Source organism: Pantherophis guttatus, chromosome 1 (assembly GCF_059756535.1).
Source record: "Pantherophis guttatus breed Tessera chromosome 1, ASM5975653v1, whole genome shotgun sequence".
In the NCBI taxonomy this organism is placed as follows: Eukaryota; Metazoa; Chordata; class Lepidosauria; order Squamata; family Colubridae; genus Pantherophis; species Pantherophis guttatus.
The window spans coordinates 292,880,305-292,897,590 of record NC_142063.1 but is presented as its reverse complement, the minus strand read 5'-3'; the positions used below and the strand labels follow the sequence as shown (position 1 = coordinate 292,897,590).

The following is a 17,286-nucleotide window of genomic DNA, read 5'->3' as shown; positions in this document are numbered from 1 at the left end:
TACGTACAAATCACGCTGTTCCATTTTGGGATAAGCAACATTATACAAAATAGAGGAAAGGGATAAGAAGTAATAAGCCAAAGAAAATAAGGCATTTTTTTTTAAAAAAGGAAGAGACCAAAATCTAGTTTACACCAACATTATTACCAGATGTCTCTGTACATTTCCTTCTTGCAAATTATTATTCTTATATCAGATTTGTACTCTGCTTTATTCATTGCCATTTACTCCTTGACTTTCTCACCTCACTGTTTTGGGGATTTCTTCAAGCCTATCCCACCATGATGTTCTCAGTCTTCCTTTTCTTGATCCATTCATTCTTCCTTTTGTTTTGCAATTCCAACCTCATTCCTACTTTCTGTATGACTAAACCACCTTAACAAATTTCTTTTGTACTAGTTACATATTTGTATTTAATCCATATGCATTAAACATGAATCTTTTCTTCTGCTACCACATACACTTCTTAAATATTCCATTTTTGCTGCAGCCAACTTATGTTTATGTAGCTTCTGAACATCTAAGTCTTATTTCTATACAATGAAGAAGGCAGAAGCATGCTCTTATACACAGCCACTTTTTATTTTCTTTTGAGAAATATTCATACCTTGCAAAAATTTGCATATTGTCTGTTTCCTTTCTAGGGGCATTTGTACAGTACTTCTAAAATTTGACCATATATTTGATCAGTTTGAATATGTTTACCAAAGTGCACAAATTCATCTACTTACTTTAGGCTTGTTTTGTCATTTATGTTCAACTTGCAATTGTTTGCTCCATATTTCCTATCAAACACAATCACCCTCCACTTTGATTTTCAGATTCATATTCCTTTTTGGAACATACAGTATAACATTCATTACAAATCATTCAGGTTTTCATCTATCAGCATGGTATTTGTTTATAAAAATATATATGCATTCAAATCCTTGATACATGCTTAATGTCAGCACAGCCATTTGTTACACATTTATTCATAAATAAACACGGGGAAATTACTAATTACCCATAAATTCAGGAAATTGAGCCTCCTTAAACATTTTACAAAAAGGTATTGCTAAAGAATTTTGGAAATAAGTAATCCCTAGAAATCATGGAATTACAACCCAAAACATATGAAAGGAAAAAGAATGGAAACATATTTAATTTTATATATTGTTTTAAAACATTAAATGTAAATATTATAAAAGATAAATACTATATTATAAAAATGGGGGGAAAACAGAAATAAGGAAAAAAAAAGAGAGAAGGGGCGTTGGTCCTGCCTGATATGCCCCTTCTCGTTGAGTGGAGACAGCAGCCAGACGTGGGTTGTGCTCATTGGTCAGAGGTTGGACTGAGCCTGGAATTCTTTAAATCCGCCCCCTGTTGCCAGGGCTCCCAGCTTTTGTCGAAGGAAAATCCAGACTCGGTGTGTGGAAAGGAAGAAACAGAAAACAACAATTCAAATTACAATGAACCAGGATGACCAGACTGAAATCAGGGTGGGGCTGGCTGCTGTCTCCACTCAACGAGAAGGGGCGTATCAGGCAGGACCAACGCCCCTTCTCCCTTGAGGGTGGAGACAGCAGCCAGACGTGGGACATACCAAAGATCACTGTCCCATTTCACGGGCGGGAACAGTCTGGGCAGAAGACCCCTCCCGAGCTATAACACCATGTAACACTCTCCTCCCAAAATCAGCCTCCGCAGAGGCGAACTTATCAAGTTTATAGTGTCTGATAAACGGGGAAGGAGATGTCCAAGTCGCCGCCCTGCAGATCTCGTCTAACGAGGCGTTCGAAGACCAAGCCACCGTGGTCGCCGCACTCCTGGTAGAATGGGCTGTGACATTGGAAGGAAGAGGCAAGGACCGAAGTTCGTATGCAGTCGCAATCGTTGTTCTGATCCAACGTCCCACCGTGGAAGAAGTAACTCGTTGACCTAAAGAAGACGGTAGAAATGAAACAAACAGTGATTCTGTTCGTCGAATAGCTGCAGTCCTCTGGATGTAGAGTTCGAGCGCCCGGCGGACATCCAGGGTGTGTAACCGGCTCTCCACTGGGTTGGAAGGACATGGATAGAAATCTGGCAGAACCAGTTCCTGCAAACGATGAAAGGGAGAGTTAATCTTAGTCACAAATGTAGGATCCAACCTGAGGACCACACGATCCCCATGGAAAATGCATAAATCCTCCCTAGTGGAGAGCGCTGCTAGTTCGGAAATTCTGCGCGCTGAAGTGATAGCCACCAAGAAGGCTACCTTGCCGGATAACAGACGTAAGCTGACAGAAGGAAGCGGTTCGTATGGTGATTCCATAAGGGAATCCAGCACCAGAGCGAGATCCCAGGAAGGATATCGATGTAGTACGGGAGGACAGAGGTTGGTTGCCCCACGGAGAAATCGTCGGATCAGAGGCTGCTGGGACAACGAATGAACCGAATTATATGTCAAAATAGAGGAAATAGCAGCCACATGTCTCGGGAGAGTGTTTGGAGACAGCCCTTTGTCCAAACCCGACTGTAGAAAACGAAGGACCTGTAAGATGGAAGCCTGGAGGGGGGAAAACCCCTGAGTCTTACACCAAGAATCAAAAGACCGCCAAGTGGCCGAATAAATCCGTTGGGTAGATGACCTCCGAGATGCCTGGATGGTATGAATTATATCAGAAGGGATGAGGTCCCGCTGTAGAGCTTCCCACTCAACCGCCAGGCGGTCATCTGAAGCCACTGAGGGTCCGGATGTAGGATTGCCCCTTGGCTGAGGCAATCTGGAGTACAAGGAATCCTCCAAGGCGGGGACACAGAGATGCATGAGGTCCGCAAACCATGACCTCCTTGGCCAGTGTGGAGCCACCAGGATGATCTCTGCCTGTTCCAGCAGTAGTTTCCGAATTACCCTCGGAATGAGGGGAAAAGGCGGAAAGGCGTAAAGTAGGCCCTGTGGCCAAGGAGAGCGCAGGGCGTCCACTGCTTCCGCTTGATTGGAGGGAAAACGGGAAAAGAAGCGAGGTAACTTGTTGTTCTGGTGGGATGCAAACAGATCTACCTGCGGATAGCCGAAGCGAGCAGTTAACCCCTGGAAAAGGAGAGGATGCAGGCTCCATTCTCCATGGTCCACCTGTTGGCGGCTCAACCAGTCTGCTGTCACGTTCGAGACCCCCGAGATATGGTCCGCCCTCAAGGAGGCCAGATGTTTCTCCGCCCAAAGGCCTAGTCTTTTTGCCTCCCGCATCAGTGAAGGGGACCTGGTGCCGCCCTGGCGATTGACGTGCGCCTTGGCAGAGGTGTTGTCGGTGAGAATCAACACGTGCTCGCCGGACACCAGAGGGTGGAATGCTCGAAGTGCCAGGTAAATTGCTCGCAGCTCCAGCCAATTGATGCTGCGGGTAGCCTCCACGTTGGACCACGTGCCCTGCGCAATCTGGGTCCCGCAGTGAGCTCCCCAGCCGAAATTGCTGGCATCGGTGGTCACCGTTACCCACCGAGGGTCCAGGAACAGACAACCTTTGGAGAGCGTTGGAGAGCGCCACCAGCGAAGGGATGAGAGCACCTCCCTTGGAACTGCCACCTTGGTGAGAGAGGATCCCCTGCCCGTTCTCTGAAAAGGCAAGAGAAACCATTGAAGGTCTCTAAGGTGTAACCTGGCCCAGGGAACAATAGAGATGGCTGAGACCATCTTGCCTAGGAGTTTGGAAAGAAATAAAGGGGAAGCTCTCTTATCCCTCAGGACCTTAGCTACCATGGATCTCAACGCGGCCTGCCGATCCGGGGAGAGAAAAACTCTCCCTTGCTCCGAATCAATAATAGCCCCCAAATGAAGGATCCTAGTCGAGGGATTTAGGTGGCTTTTCTCCACATTAACAGAGAAGCCGTGCGACGCTAGTGTCTGAATCGTAAGACGGAGATCAGACACGGCCTGTTGATAGGAAGATGACATAAGGAGAATGTCATCCAGGTAACACTGGAGACGAACGGCTTGAAGCCTGAGGTGAGCCGCCAAGGCCGCCAAAATTTTAGTGAAGCTACGGGGAGCAGAAGAAAGGCCAAAGGGTAAGGCTGTGTACTGGTAGTGAACACCAACATAACAAAAACGGAGGAACTTCCTATGGGAAGGTCGAATGGGGATATGGAGGTAAGCCTCTGTGAGATCTATTGAGCAGAGGAGATCGCCCCTCCGAATGCCGTCAAGTATAGAACGTAAGGATTGCATTTTGAACCTTCTATAGATTACAAACCGGTTCAAGCGTTTAAGGCCCAGAATAGGTCTCCACCCACCCGATGACTTAGGGACTAAGAAGACCCGAGAGTAAAACCCCTGCCCCGCCTGATCACAAGGCACTCGTTGAATGGCCTTGACGGCCAGTAGATGGTTGATAGCCGCCTCCATGAGGGATCTACGCTCGGCTATCTGGGACAGGGGACAGCGAGTAAAAGACAAAGGGGGGGTGGAAACAAATTCAATGGCCAAACCCGATGAAATGGAGGCCAGGACCCAGCAATCCGAAGTAGTATTCTCCCAAGCTTTGGTGAAGAGGCCCAATCTTCCGCCAATGGGAGGATCGCAGGTACCACTAACGACGGCGACGGATGGAGCGACCCCCTCCCCCTCGAAAGGGCCGCCGGGAACCGAAACCCCTCCCCCTGGGAGGTCTGTCCTGGAAATTCCTCTGTCTAGGGCCTAGATACCCCGTCTGGAAGTTACCCATGGAACGGGAGGAGCCCAAACCGCCCTCTGAGGACCTCATTGGGGGGCGAGGACCATAAGGAGAGAAACGGGGTTCCCCTCTCTGAAAAACAGCAGGTAAGATCTTTCGTTTGTCCTTGGTTTCGATAAGAAACTTGTCCAAGGCATCCCCGAACAACTTCGTGCCCGAAAAGGGGACAGAGGCTAGGCGCCACTTGTGTCTGGCATCCGCCTGCCAGTGACGAAGCCAGACCAAGCGACGAGCAGCAACAGCGGAAGCCATGGTTTTTGCCGCAAACCGTGTAGCATTTAAGGTGGCATCCGCGGAAAATTGCACCACAGCAACAATCTTGTTGAGGTCCTGTTTCAACCTCGAGTCCTCTGAGGCCATCTTGTCTTGCAGCTGGCGAAGCCAGAGAAGCGTGGTGCGATTGAAGAAAGAGGCCGTGGCCGCTGATTTAATGGCCCATGCTGCCCCTAGGTGGGCCCTCTGCAGGACCTGTTCAGCCCTGCGTTCTTCCGGCCTTAGACCCTCTTCCGGCTCCCCTGGCAGAGATGATGCTGAAAGCAAAGCTGCTACAGGGGCATCAATAGTAGGTATCTGCAGCAGGGAATCAAGGTCTGGGGACACAATGAAATTCTTTTTGTCCATAGAGGACGGTACCGGTACCGAAGATGGTGCAGACCATTGCTTACGTATGACCTCTAAAAAGAGAGGAGGCGTAGGGATTGCTGTTATCGGTTTAGGTTGTTCCGCAAACAACGGGTTTAAGGAGCCTGCCGCACTTGCAGGTTCTGGAGTGGGAGATGGACCCAGTTGGGCTATATTTACCGCTTTAAATAATAGCGACTTAAAAAGGGCCTGGGGAAACAGGCCTGTAAAGGCGGGCTGATCAGCGGGCAGGCCTTCATCCTCAGATAACTCCGGTTCCGGAGCTTCAGTGTCAGCGTGGATGGAATGATCGCTGACACAGGAAATTGCTGGGGAATCTGAACCCGCCAGAGAAATTGCATCCTCCATATTAAAATCGTCCACAGGCTCCTCAGGTACTGAAGGAGCGGGCTGGAGGGGAGACGGTACCTTGGCAGGAAAACCACGCTCTGCCAAGGATTGCTGCACCGCCACAGCGATCATGCGCTGAATATCCTCAGGTCGCCAACTAACCTGAGTTTGGTCAGAAGCCGGACCGACCTCCGTAGAGGTTCGGGCCGGGACAGAAAGGGGGGAAGGTTGGAGCCCCGAAGAGACGGGAGCGCTAGACTCCACAGTAGAAAACCTGACCATGGCTGAAGAAGAACCCCATACATCCGCTGACTCAGATGACAACTGATAATCTTGGAGAGACACCTGATCAGAAGACACAGAAGCTGCGTGTCTAGGGACATTAGAATCAGCCCTAAGTCTCTTGGGGTGTGCAAGGTCAAGGTTAGGGGCTTCCCTACCTTGGGTCCTGCCAGATTGATCCTGACTTATTTCTGAGGTGGGGGCCTTTGCGGAACGTTTTGCGCCTGTGCGTGAAGGGCTCAATAGAGGACCCTCATTATGCTCCTGGGCCTGCTCCTCCCTGATTGAGGCCACTGACTGTGCTTGAACTGTGGCCTTCCGGCCATGTTTAGATTTAGTCATGGACTTAGGCATGATCAGCCTTAATGAGTAATATAATATGGTGACAGGGAGGAATATGAATAGCCACAAATTTCCTCAAGTAAGGTAATTAATAAAGGACCCAGCAGTCCAATTTGTAGGCAGAGTCAGCTTTCAGCCTAATTACCCCCAAGTTGCTTCAGATTGCAAATGCTGTTTAAATTAACGAGGCACAGTCAGAAGGAGACTCACAGTAAACGGGGGCAAGGGCTTTTGGCGTCTCAAAATGGCTCTGGTGCTAAGTCAGGCAGAAGCGCCCAGACTTCTGTAATGCCAGAGGCTACAGCGCTGTACAGCTGAGCCTAATTAGCCCCGAAGCTCTCAGATAGCTGCCCAGAAAGAAAAACGCTTCAGGCAGCACGCCCCGCCGAAGCGCCGGGGAAGCGCTGATCAGCTGGAAGCAATTAACGCTGGGCGCTGAATAAAAGGGACAGGCAAGGCAAGCAGGAGGTGGGGAGCGTGACGCTCCACTTGCGCCCAGCAATCGCGCCGATCTAAATGGCTTGCCAAGATGCGAGGGGCGTTAATAGAAGCGGAGGCTGTCAAGCCGTTAACGAGGCTTCTGGCACTATCGGGTGAGTGAAAAGCCCTGGAAAACTGTGCAGCCGACAAGCGGCTAAGTTCAGAGAGCACAAGGCTCTAATTGAAGGCAGCAAAAGACAGTAAGTACACGAGGGACAAAATGGCTGCCAGCCAGCCTAAAGAGGGAGCGCAAACTCCTTGTATAGGCCTGAGGTGAAAAACTTCACCAAAGGTGAAGCCTGTAGGACCACCCTCCCCACGGGAGCGCTAAACTCCACTAACCACTAATCCACTGACCTTAATTATGATGACAGAGGGGAGGAAGGAAGGACAACCTGCAGGGATTCCAGGAATCCCCTGCTAGGTCAGATTCCCAATCAGATTAAAGTAGAATTGTCAAACAGTCCAATGGTCAACCAAATAATCAAGCAGAGAGAAATTAGCTCTAATACACGAGATTACTAGAGCCCACAATCCACACAACTGTCCAGTCTGATGACTGAGCAAAAAGCTGGGAGCCCTGGCAACAGGGGGCGGATTTAAAGAATTCCAGGCTCAGTCCAACCTCTGACCAATGAGCACAACCCACGTCTGGCTGCTGTCTCCACCCTCAAGGGAGAATGTATATTAGAACTCCCAGGGTAGGAATATGCCAGTAACCCAGATTCTCTTCCCTACTCACCAATCCTGAGGCTGTAAATAGGAGAAAAATAAAGAGATAATAATGAAAAGATTATTTATAATTGATAAAGCCTATGATTCTCCAAAGTGAAATAACATTTCTGAATGTACTGATATGGAATATCTCCATTAGGACAAGTTGTCTTCAGTAGTTTAAGATAACTGAATTTCCTTACACTGATTTTCAAGGATAAGCCATTTATTGTTGGATATAATAAATCTACTCTACTCGACTCGACTCGACTCTACTCTACTCTACTCTATTCTTACTATCCTGATAGCCCCAAATACAAAGAATCTGCAAGCTTTAGTTATAAAAGTTAAGGAACAAGGTGAAAAATGGAATTAAAATTAAACTACATTCATGAAAACAGTTAGAACAACCAGAATTGGCAATAAAAACATCATTGATATGATAAGATAACTTCTGTTTTTTAGAATCAACCATCAGCAGTAAAGGAACAAACAGTCAAGAAATACACCACAGACTAGCACTTGGTAGAGCAACCATGAAGGCCTTGGAAGGACCTTGTGATGTAGCTATACCTACGAAATTAGAATCGTGCAATTTATGCCATTCCCTGTGACATTTTATGAAAGCAAAAGTCGGGCTTTGAAGAAGCAAAATAGGAAGAGTATTGATATCTTTAAACATTAGTGCTGACTTTCCTGACACAACTATGGACAGATAGAAAACAAACTGATGGGTCATCAAATAAATCAACCGAGAGTTCTCATTTAAGGCACAAATGATCAGGTTCAAATTATCCTACTCTGGACATATTAAGTGAAGACCTAGCTCTCTGGAAAAGTCTCCAAGGGTGGAAGGGTAGAAGAAAAGTAGAGGATGATGAACAGCATGGTAGATGAACTCAGTTACAGTGGTAATGTGCACCATTAGAAGATCTAAAAACTAGGTTGGGGTAGATCTGTAGCAGATGACCAGGCTGTGCCTGAGGATGAGGTCAAATGCATCATCAGCTTGGAGTTGCTTGCTCCCACAAGAGACCTAAGTCCAGCTTCCCTTGAATTCCCTTGACTCTTATCTAGTCTTGACCATTAGTGGATTAGATTCTTGTGTGTAGATACCGTGTAATAAACTTGAAGTACTTTAAACTAAACTTCTATTCCTAGTTACTTGCACCTGACAAGATCATCATGGAGAAAATCTGTCTGTGTGGAGTAAAAAGGTTACTTGATGTCTCATAATAAATCTTTATCCTTTGTTTTCTAATCATGAGATATGTTTGGTAGAATTCTTTGTGCTTCTGTACTACTTTGAAAGATAGGTGTGGAAATGGCATAATATTTTCCCCTCACATTCCAAATGTATTGTTCTGGCTGCTTGTATTATGTTATCCCAATCATCTCTCTGAAGAGATTCAGAGAAAAAGGATCAATAGAGTGTAAAGACCTGAATCTAGATGGCCCATGATAGGCAGCTTCTATAGATTCAGTACAATCTGTCTGGAACAGGTCAAAAACATTAGTAATAGTTTCTATTTAAGCCTCTTTATGCTGTTGATAATAGAGTGAACATTTTTTCCCTACATTCTTGACCTTGGATGTGGTCCAAGGCTTTTTGGCAGGACACCAGGTCTTCAGTTACTCTTTAGTTATTTTAGTTAGAGTTGCCATTAGTTTCCCATTTGCTTCAATTTTAGCCTGTTGTTCTCTTAACTGGCTCTTGATCTCCCCGTGTCTTCTCTCAATCTTTTCAGTCTTATCTCCAAGATGAGGAAAACATCTATTCAGTGAATTTAATATAACAAAAATGTCAAAATTGCTTATTTTGAAAGAAATGATATTAGATGAAATTTATGGGACAGTTATTCCTCTCTGTATATCTCCCATCTGAATTGGGGTCCCAGCTGAAATTCCCAGCTGGTAAAGAGGGCTAGATCATTTCTCACTCCCTACATCTACTACAGTCTCATTGGGAGCCAGGACTGGGTGGGATGAGAAGAAGGACTGAATGGTAAGTCTCTGCACCATAGGACAAAAAAGAAAAGAAAAGAGATACTTCTTAAGTTTATGAGGCACTTTTATATCTTCCTAAATTACCAAAAGTTAATTAAATTTTCAGTTTACCAGATCCCTTCAAACAAAGTCCATAGGTTTTATTTCTGTAGCTGATTGGCAAGAGAAAATAAACTGTGTCTTAGCATATTGTCTTCTTCTTGTGTAAATGTTCTCTTTTAATGCTAAGCATTCCTTGCTTGGTTTGACTACATTCTTTGCAAGTCTCCCATTAAAGGCTTTGTACCAAAAGTTACCATCAATCTGAGGCAATGTGATACTGGTCAGACATGATATAAATTGTAAAATGCAAGCAATCTAGAAGTGAAGATGTTGAGGAATACTAGTGCACATCATGGTGCCATTCAGGTAAAAAGTGCCAAAACACATATGTTGAGCCATATGTTATTGTTGCTTTTCCTGACTTAGAATCAGAATCAGAATTTAGAATAAAAATTGATTAGCTTGAAAAAAAAAATCACCTTTGTGAGGTGATGAGCGCACTGCATGAAGAATAAAATCAAGAGATGTAAATCTTGCATACAGGGACCCAACAGGCATCCTTCTCTATCATACATTATTATTGGAAGAAAATGAATAAAGCAGTCTTTGCTAATGCAGAAATGTATTAACATTTCTGCATTATCAATGCAGAACATATGCATTGTTTGTATGCAGAACATACAAACGTAAAACATACTCTTCATCAGAGGCTTCTCAGCAAAAGACAAGGCTGGAAAGATGTGAGAGATGTCATTGAAGAATTGGATTCACAGAATCCCAAATATTGTGTGCAGTATGCAGGCTACTTCTGCTGATTGCCAGCTGCCTGCAATTTGGCAGTTCAAATCTCATCAGGCTCAAGGTCTGGTCAGCCTTCCATCCTTCTGAGGTGGGTACAATGAGGACCCAAATTGTTGGGGGCAATATGCTGATTCTGTAAAATGCTTAGAGTGGGCTGTAAAGCGGTATATAAGTCTAAGTGCTATTTCTATTGTATTAAGTGGGTCAATTCAGTAGACTTCTATTTGTGAGTACATAGGCATTTGAGCCCAATATGATTCCCCCTCAATTTTTATATACTTTTTCTGTTCAATTCTTCTCCCAACTCCCCAGACTATCGGTGTTCCTCCTAAGTTATGTTTAAATGGGCATGTGAGTGTTTTGGGGGCCAATATGCATATAAAATATATCAAAATTAATTGCTACAATTAATCAGAAATGTTAATTTTGTCTGCAACTGCATTGTAATCTTTTGTCAAGAAATTGTAGTTCCTTGGCTGCTTTCTTTCATAGTGTTCAAATTAAAAAAAAATTAACATCTTTTTTTAAAAAATAGTGAATGTGTTTAATGTGGCATGTAATACAGGAACAACCATTTAAAATTCAAATGACACTCCTTAGAATTTATAGCTGTTTAATTCAAATGATAGGATGCTATCTTCTGGGAACAGAGTTAAAGATGTACAATCTAATCACAGATTGCCTTCTTTGTTACAAAGAGCTCACTCTAGCTGTACTTGATTGCAGTTGGAAAAGAGCTTATTGGGGTTTCAACAGTAGACAAGACACTTCAGTATTGTAGAAGTATGGATAAACCCTTTGGTTTGTCTGTCTGTCTGTCTGGAGCCCCCAGTGGGATTCTGTCTATAAAGGTGAGAATTTATTTATTTATTTATTTGTTAGATTTTTATACCGCCCCCTCTCCCGAAGTACTCAGGGCGGTGAACAGCCAAAATTAAAAAACATACAATATAAACATTAAAATACGTTTAAAACAGAATTAAATCCAAAATGGCTCCCCAATTTAAAACGCCTTACCCATGACCCTATAAATAAGATGAATTTAAAATTTAAAATTTCCACATTTAAAAAGGGGGAAGATTTAGGCCAGGCCAGCTTGATAAAATAGAAAAGTCTTAAGCGCACGGCGGAAGGTGCGCAGATCCGGGATCCTACGTATCTCCGGGGGGAGCTCGTTCCAAATCGTAGGTGCCCCCACAGAGAAGGCTCTCCCCCTAGGGGCCGACAGCCGACATTGTTTGGCCGACGGCGCCCGGAGGAGCCCCTCTCTATGGGAGCGTACTGGCCGGTGGGAGGCTATTGGTGGTAGCAGGCGGTCCCGTAAATAACCAGGTCCTAAGCCATGGAGCGCTTTAAAGGTGATAACCAGAACCTTGAAGTGCACTCGGAAGACCACTGGGAGCCAGTGCAGCTCGCGCAGGAGAGGTGTTACATGGGAACTCCATGTCGCTCCCATCACCACCCGCGCGGCCGCACTCTGCGCCAGTTGGAGCCTCCGAGTGCACCTCAAGGGGAGCCCCATGTAGAGAGCATTGCAGTAGTCCAGACGAGAGGTAACGAGGGCATGAGTGACTGTGTGTAGGGAGTCCCGATCTAGATAGGGACGCAACTGGCGGATCAGGCGAACCTGATGAAAAATCCTCCCGGACACGGCCGTCACATGCTCTTCTAAAGACAGCCGTGAATCCAGGAGGACACCCAGGTTGTGAGCCCTATCCGTGGGGGCCAATGATTCGCCCCCAATAGTCAGCGATGGCACTAGCTGACTATATCGGGACGTTGGAAACCACAGCCACTCGGTCTTGGATGGGTTGAGCCTGAGCCTGTTCCTCCCCATCCAGATCCGTACGGCCTCCAGGCACTGGGACATCACTTCAAGGGCATCGTTGGGGTGGTCCGGGGTGGAGATGTACAGCTGGGTGTCATCCGCGTACTGATGGTACTTTACCCCAAAATCACGGATGATCTCGCCCAGCAGCGAAATTATGGCTCAGAGACAAAGCCAGTTATACAGTATTTTTGAAATCCCACCATTAAGCCTTGCCATTTTATGGCTTCAGTGTAGTATGATGTATTCACATCGTTGATTCATTCCTACAGCTGGGATCAGCAATGTAAATGTATATTTATTATTTATAATTCCTTTATTTTCATCCCCTTCATTTTATTCTGACCTAATAGCTGTGGCAGATACTATAGAGTCAATCGCTGAATTACAAGATCAAGTAGAGGTAGAAAATGTAATGTTTTGGTCTAATATCTTAATTACAATATCACAATAAATGTTTGTTTGCAGAGCGTGTTTGGTGTGCATGCGCGGCCAGTGAACCGGTAGCAAACTGGTTCAGATTTCACCACTGCGTTGTATCCATTTTGCCATTATCCAAATGTATATCTATTATAATTGGACAGAAAAAATGCCTCATCTCCTCAGTAGGTCATGAACTTATTAGATATTTTAAAGTCAGTCTTTGTCTCTCAACCTCTTCTAAGTTCCCAAGTGGTTGTGAAAACAGAAGAGGCAGGAAGATCATTCAGACTGCTTTGACCTCAGTGGTGGAAGGAAAGAGTAGCCATGTTAAAAATAAAAGCAACCCAAGTTGAAATGACTCCTAAGCAAAATTTAGATGGGCATGTGCTTGAAAAATAAAACTGTGAAGTATGTACCTGTTATATGAAACCTGTAGTAATGTTTTTGCAGTAACTTTTAGAAAATCAGTGGGAACAATTTTATGTAAGCCACACTTATATCATAGAAAAAAATCTGTTTTTAAAAACTAAAGATAGGGGATAACATATTAGAACTTCTCTTCTCTTCTCTTCTCTTCTCTTCTCTTCTCTTCTCTTCTCTTCTCTTCTCTTCTCTTCTCTTCTCTTCTCTTCTCTCCTCTCCCCTCCCCTCCCCTCCCCTCCCCTTCCCTCCCCTTCCCTTCCCTTTCTGATTATCTCAAGCAAACAATCCTGTAAAACAATAAAAAACAATTACATATAAATGACAGCTGAGAAAAAAATTCATCATAGATGTCAATATAGTCAGAAAACAGGACCCTTCAAAACATCAGGGGCCCAATCCTGGAAACAAAGCTAGGCCTTCAAAAAGCTATAATATGGTCAAAGTCACCCTCAACTCTGAGGGGAAAATGTTCCAGAGGGCAGGGCACAAATAGAGAGAAGGCACATCTCCTAATCATTGCTGAGAAGGTACAAAATACTGCTTTCTATGCTGTTGTAGATATTTCTTATTACATAGCTATTTGCCATTCTCTAAAATAAGATAAAATTAAGATATTGAATATATTGTTGGCAAAATGGCTCTAAAATGCCACCTTAAATTGTTTCTGCTTCTTACCTGAGAGAAATGTCTAGGATTTATGCAGAATATAATTTCTGCCTCACCTTTCTGCATATCCTGTGACAAAAATGTTTGGCATATTGTTGGCAGTTAATCTGCATTAAACAGCAGCAATACTATAACTCACTGACGGCATCATTTTTTAATTTATTTATTTTTAAATATGCATATAAGGTGCAGTATTGATTAAAACAAAGGAAGAGGCATTTTTATCCCAAAGCATTCAGTTGCAAATGTCCCTCTCATCCTTACCCTTCCCATTCAAAACATAAAGGCAGGTTAGGAAAATGTGTTTAACCTTGAACATAAGACCTGCATGCTGCTAGATAAAATGCCTGCCAGACTGGGGGATATTTCATCTGGCCAATCAACTTTGTGCAGCTGCTGTGTGTTGTTGACACAAGAGATTTTCATGGCAGGATATATGTGACATGTAACTAAGAGAACTCCTAAGAAGCTCAGAATAAGATATAAAATGTAACACTCCAGTTCTCTTGTATTGGTTTATATTCCACCAGGCATGCTACCCAATGCCTTTATAAGGTGTTAATGTTCCAGTTTCATGCCACTTTCATTCTCCAATGGCTAACATTTGATTTTGCTTTCATGTGGAGAAAACATTTTTTAAAAATCCCCCTTATTTTCTTTTGAAACCCTCTTTACATCATTTCTGCAGGTCAGTTTGTTTATATTTAACTGTTACATCATCTGATCCTTAGCTATATTACATTATGCATATTCCCTGCTATTCTGTTAAATTCCACTTTTTTCAGATATCAGTCCTTTAAAAAGGACAAAATCCTTCACACTAAATACCTACCAACATAATTTTAAAGGCTCAAGTGAGTTATCAGAGTTACATCATTGAATGTTAGGCTTAGATTGTTATTTTACACATGTTTAGGATTATTATTATTTTTTTTGCCTTAATTCAAAGCAATTGAACCATATGTTCCCTATTCCATATTAGTTCGCTTTAATTTAAATCAGATTATTACAATATTCAGGAATGGGTACTGGCAGTATGTGGGCCCAAACCAGTAGCTTATGTGATTCATTATGAACAATTATAGTGTTTCAATCAAAATTTAATCAAATCAGATTTTTTTAAAAAAACATTTATTTATAAAGAATATACATCTCCTGAATCAAAAACAGCTCTCCACAGGATACATGGACTATAGTTTTGTTCTTCTAATGCACCATGACTTATACTTCTGATACAAGAATCTAAGTAAAGACCAGCTGGATGATTAAACCAGAGCCTTATCTACCTCAGCATAGGGCCTTCCCATTAGGTCTTCCAGATGCTTCTTGGCAAACTCCTCAATAGAATATGAACTCATAGCTTTCTTAGTTGTTGCTCCCTACCTAATGGTGTTCAAAAGAATGCTGACTCTAGTCATGGTGATATCCTTATATTGTAACCTTATGTTCCTTTTAAAGCCAGTGAATTTGGTAGCCATCTCTACATCTTATAGTAGTAAAAATTTGTAAAAGCTATTTGAAAAAGTGTTCCCTTTTCTCTGTCAATCAGCTGTCATTTGCTTCATGATGGGAAGGGGTCATCTCTTACTATATTCAGTTCCACAATGAATCTCTAACTGGGTGTGTATGGCTGGCTGGACAGTTCTGGAAATTTAAATCTACATGTCTTAAAGTTGCCAACTTTGAGGAACACTGCTCAAATGAATTGTAATGTTGCCTTTGAAATGAAGGTGGAGCGGTCTGCTGCTTGTGTCTCTTTTCCAAGATTAACATTAAATCGTTTTTCATTCAGAATAAACAAAAGCTTTTCCAAGACTGCCTATATGATCTTTGGGCTTTGGAGCTTTCTGAGTCTTTGAATTCAGGCCTGTTGAAAGAATAGAACAAAACCCACGAGAATTGATAGGCATTGTCTAAATGACTTAACCTTGGAGCCATTGTGTAAAGACTGTCTAGAACAGGGGTGTCAAACTCAAGGCCCGGGGACCAGATCTAGCCCACAGGGTGTTTAGATCTGGCCCATAGGGCTGCCCTAAAATCAGCAAAGGAGCGGCCTGCAGTGCCTCTGCCAGCAAAAATGGAGCTCGGGAGGGCTGTGCACGGTCCTCCCAGGCTCCGTTTTTGGCTGCAACGACCTCCTGCCATCCTCTGCCAGTGAAACAGAGCTTGCCCCCCCCCCCCGAGCTCCATTTTCACTGGCAGAGAGTGGCAGGAGGCCATCATGGTTGAAAATGCAGCTCGGGAGCCCATTTTCACTGGCTGAGTGCTTGGGCCACCACAGACGACCCTGACACGAGTGACTTTAAGCTGGCCATGCCCACTCTGGCCACACCCACCCGGGCCCCCAAGGTCAAACGTAACCATGATGTGGCCCTCAAAGAAATCGAGTTTGACACCCCTCATCTAGAATGTGTTTTAGGGAAGTGGACCATACAGGTGTCCATGTCTGTTACCTGCCATTGATATATAGATATCTTTTGATGGGAGGATGAAATTGAGCACCGTGTGATAGCTAAATAAAGAGATTTTCTCTACACACCTGCAGCTCTTGGAAGGATTTTTCTGATGTGACTCTGCCGAGGTGGATGCCTATTTGGAATGAATATGCAGAGAATACTTTTGTATGATCCTGGCTGGCTTATGGAAAGTTGGATATACACAAAGAATGCTAAAAAATTCAGAGGAAGAGCTGGCAAGCAGGTGTTGTTGAAGCAATTAAAAAATAATGAGTAGGAAAAAATAATGAGTAGGAAAGAAGCAAAGGGGTGGGCAGTGAGGGAGAAGGAAAAATGATACTAATCACTTTTTAAAAGTTAAGGCAATTCATTGTATTTGGAACTTCGAGATGCGCATCCAGAAAATCTGGCTTACTAGGAAAGCATGGAGAGCAAAGGGGAGAGAAAGAGATTAAAGATGCAATGAGACAAATGTAATTTGCCTGTCTTGGAAACTGAACCACCCACAGAAGAACTAAAACAATAACGGAATAATGAGCCACACAGGCATACAAGAGCATCAAAATAGCATCCAAGATGAACAGACTATGTGCGTGTTCTCTCAGTTGCCACCAATAGATGTTCCTTTGCTTCAAAATTCTGCCAACCACAACTATCACAATTAGTAAGAAAGTAGACAGAAACTTTGTACCAAAGGAAATGTTCCTAAAAGGTTTCTTATTTGATGTTAGATTGCTCATCAGGTCAGTTTAATCGTAATACTGGATAAATATTGCATGTTGTTTAATTAGTAGATTTCAATTAAAGTATTACTTTTCTTCCCCTTTTGCTAATGAGAGGTGTGCTTGAAATAAAAAGTTATATAAAGATGCATTTATTTTGGGAATATAAATTATTGTGAGTGTAAAGATACTTTCATAATAACTTTGCTGAGACTATTTCAAGCCTACGCTGCAATCTGCCACTTCCTACTTCTTCCCCTGGCTTCTAGCAGCAAAGACTCCTCTATCTTTTCAGTTTTGGGATTTTTTTAGCTTGTGTGGGGGAAATCTTTCTTAACCATCAAGAAAGATCTGCAAAAGTGTTCCTGATATGAAATAAAATAAACCAGATGTCCTCCCTTCTTATATGGAGATCTACAATGTATAAACTG

At 43.5% G+C, this 17,286-nt stretch overlaps 2 protein-coding genes across 2 annotated transcripts in view; one reads left to right on the top strand and one right to left on the bottom strand.

Annotated features, from left to right (window-relative positions):
- GALNT14 (polypeptide N-acetylgalactosaminyltransferase 14) overlaps positions 1-17,286 on the top strand; it is a 329,955-nt gene that overhangs the window by 186,648 nt on the left and 126,021 nt on the right. The gene's annotated exons all lie outside the window — the stretch shown is intronic.
- LOC148116887 (uncharacterized) lies at positions 4,554-6,293 on the bottom strand. The gene has a single exon (XM_087881818.1). It carries the CDS (start codon positions 6,291-6,293, stop codon positions 4,554-4,556), a length of 1,740 nt encoding a protein of 579 aa, XP_087737944.1.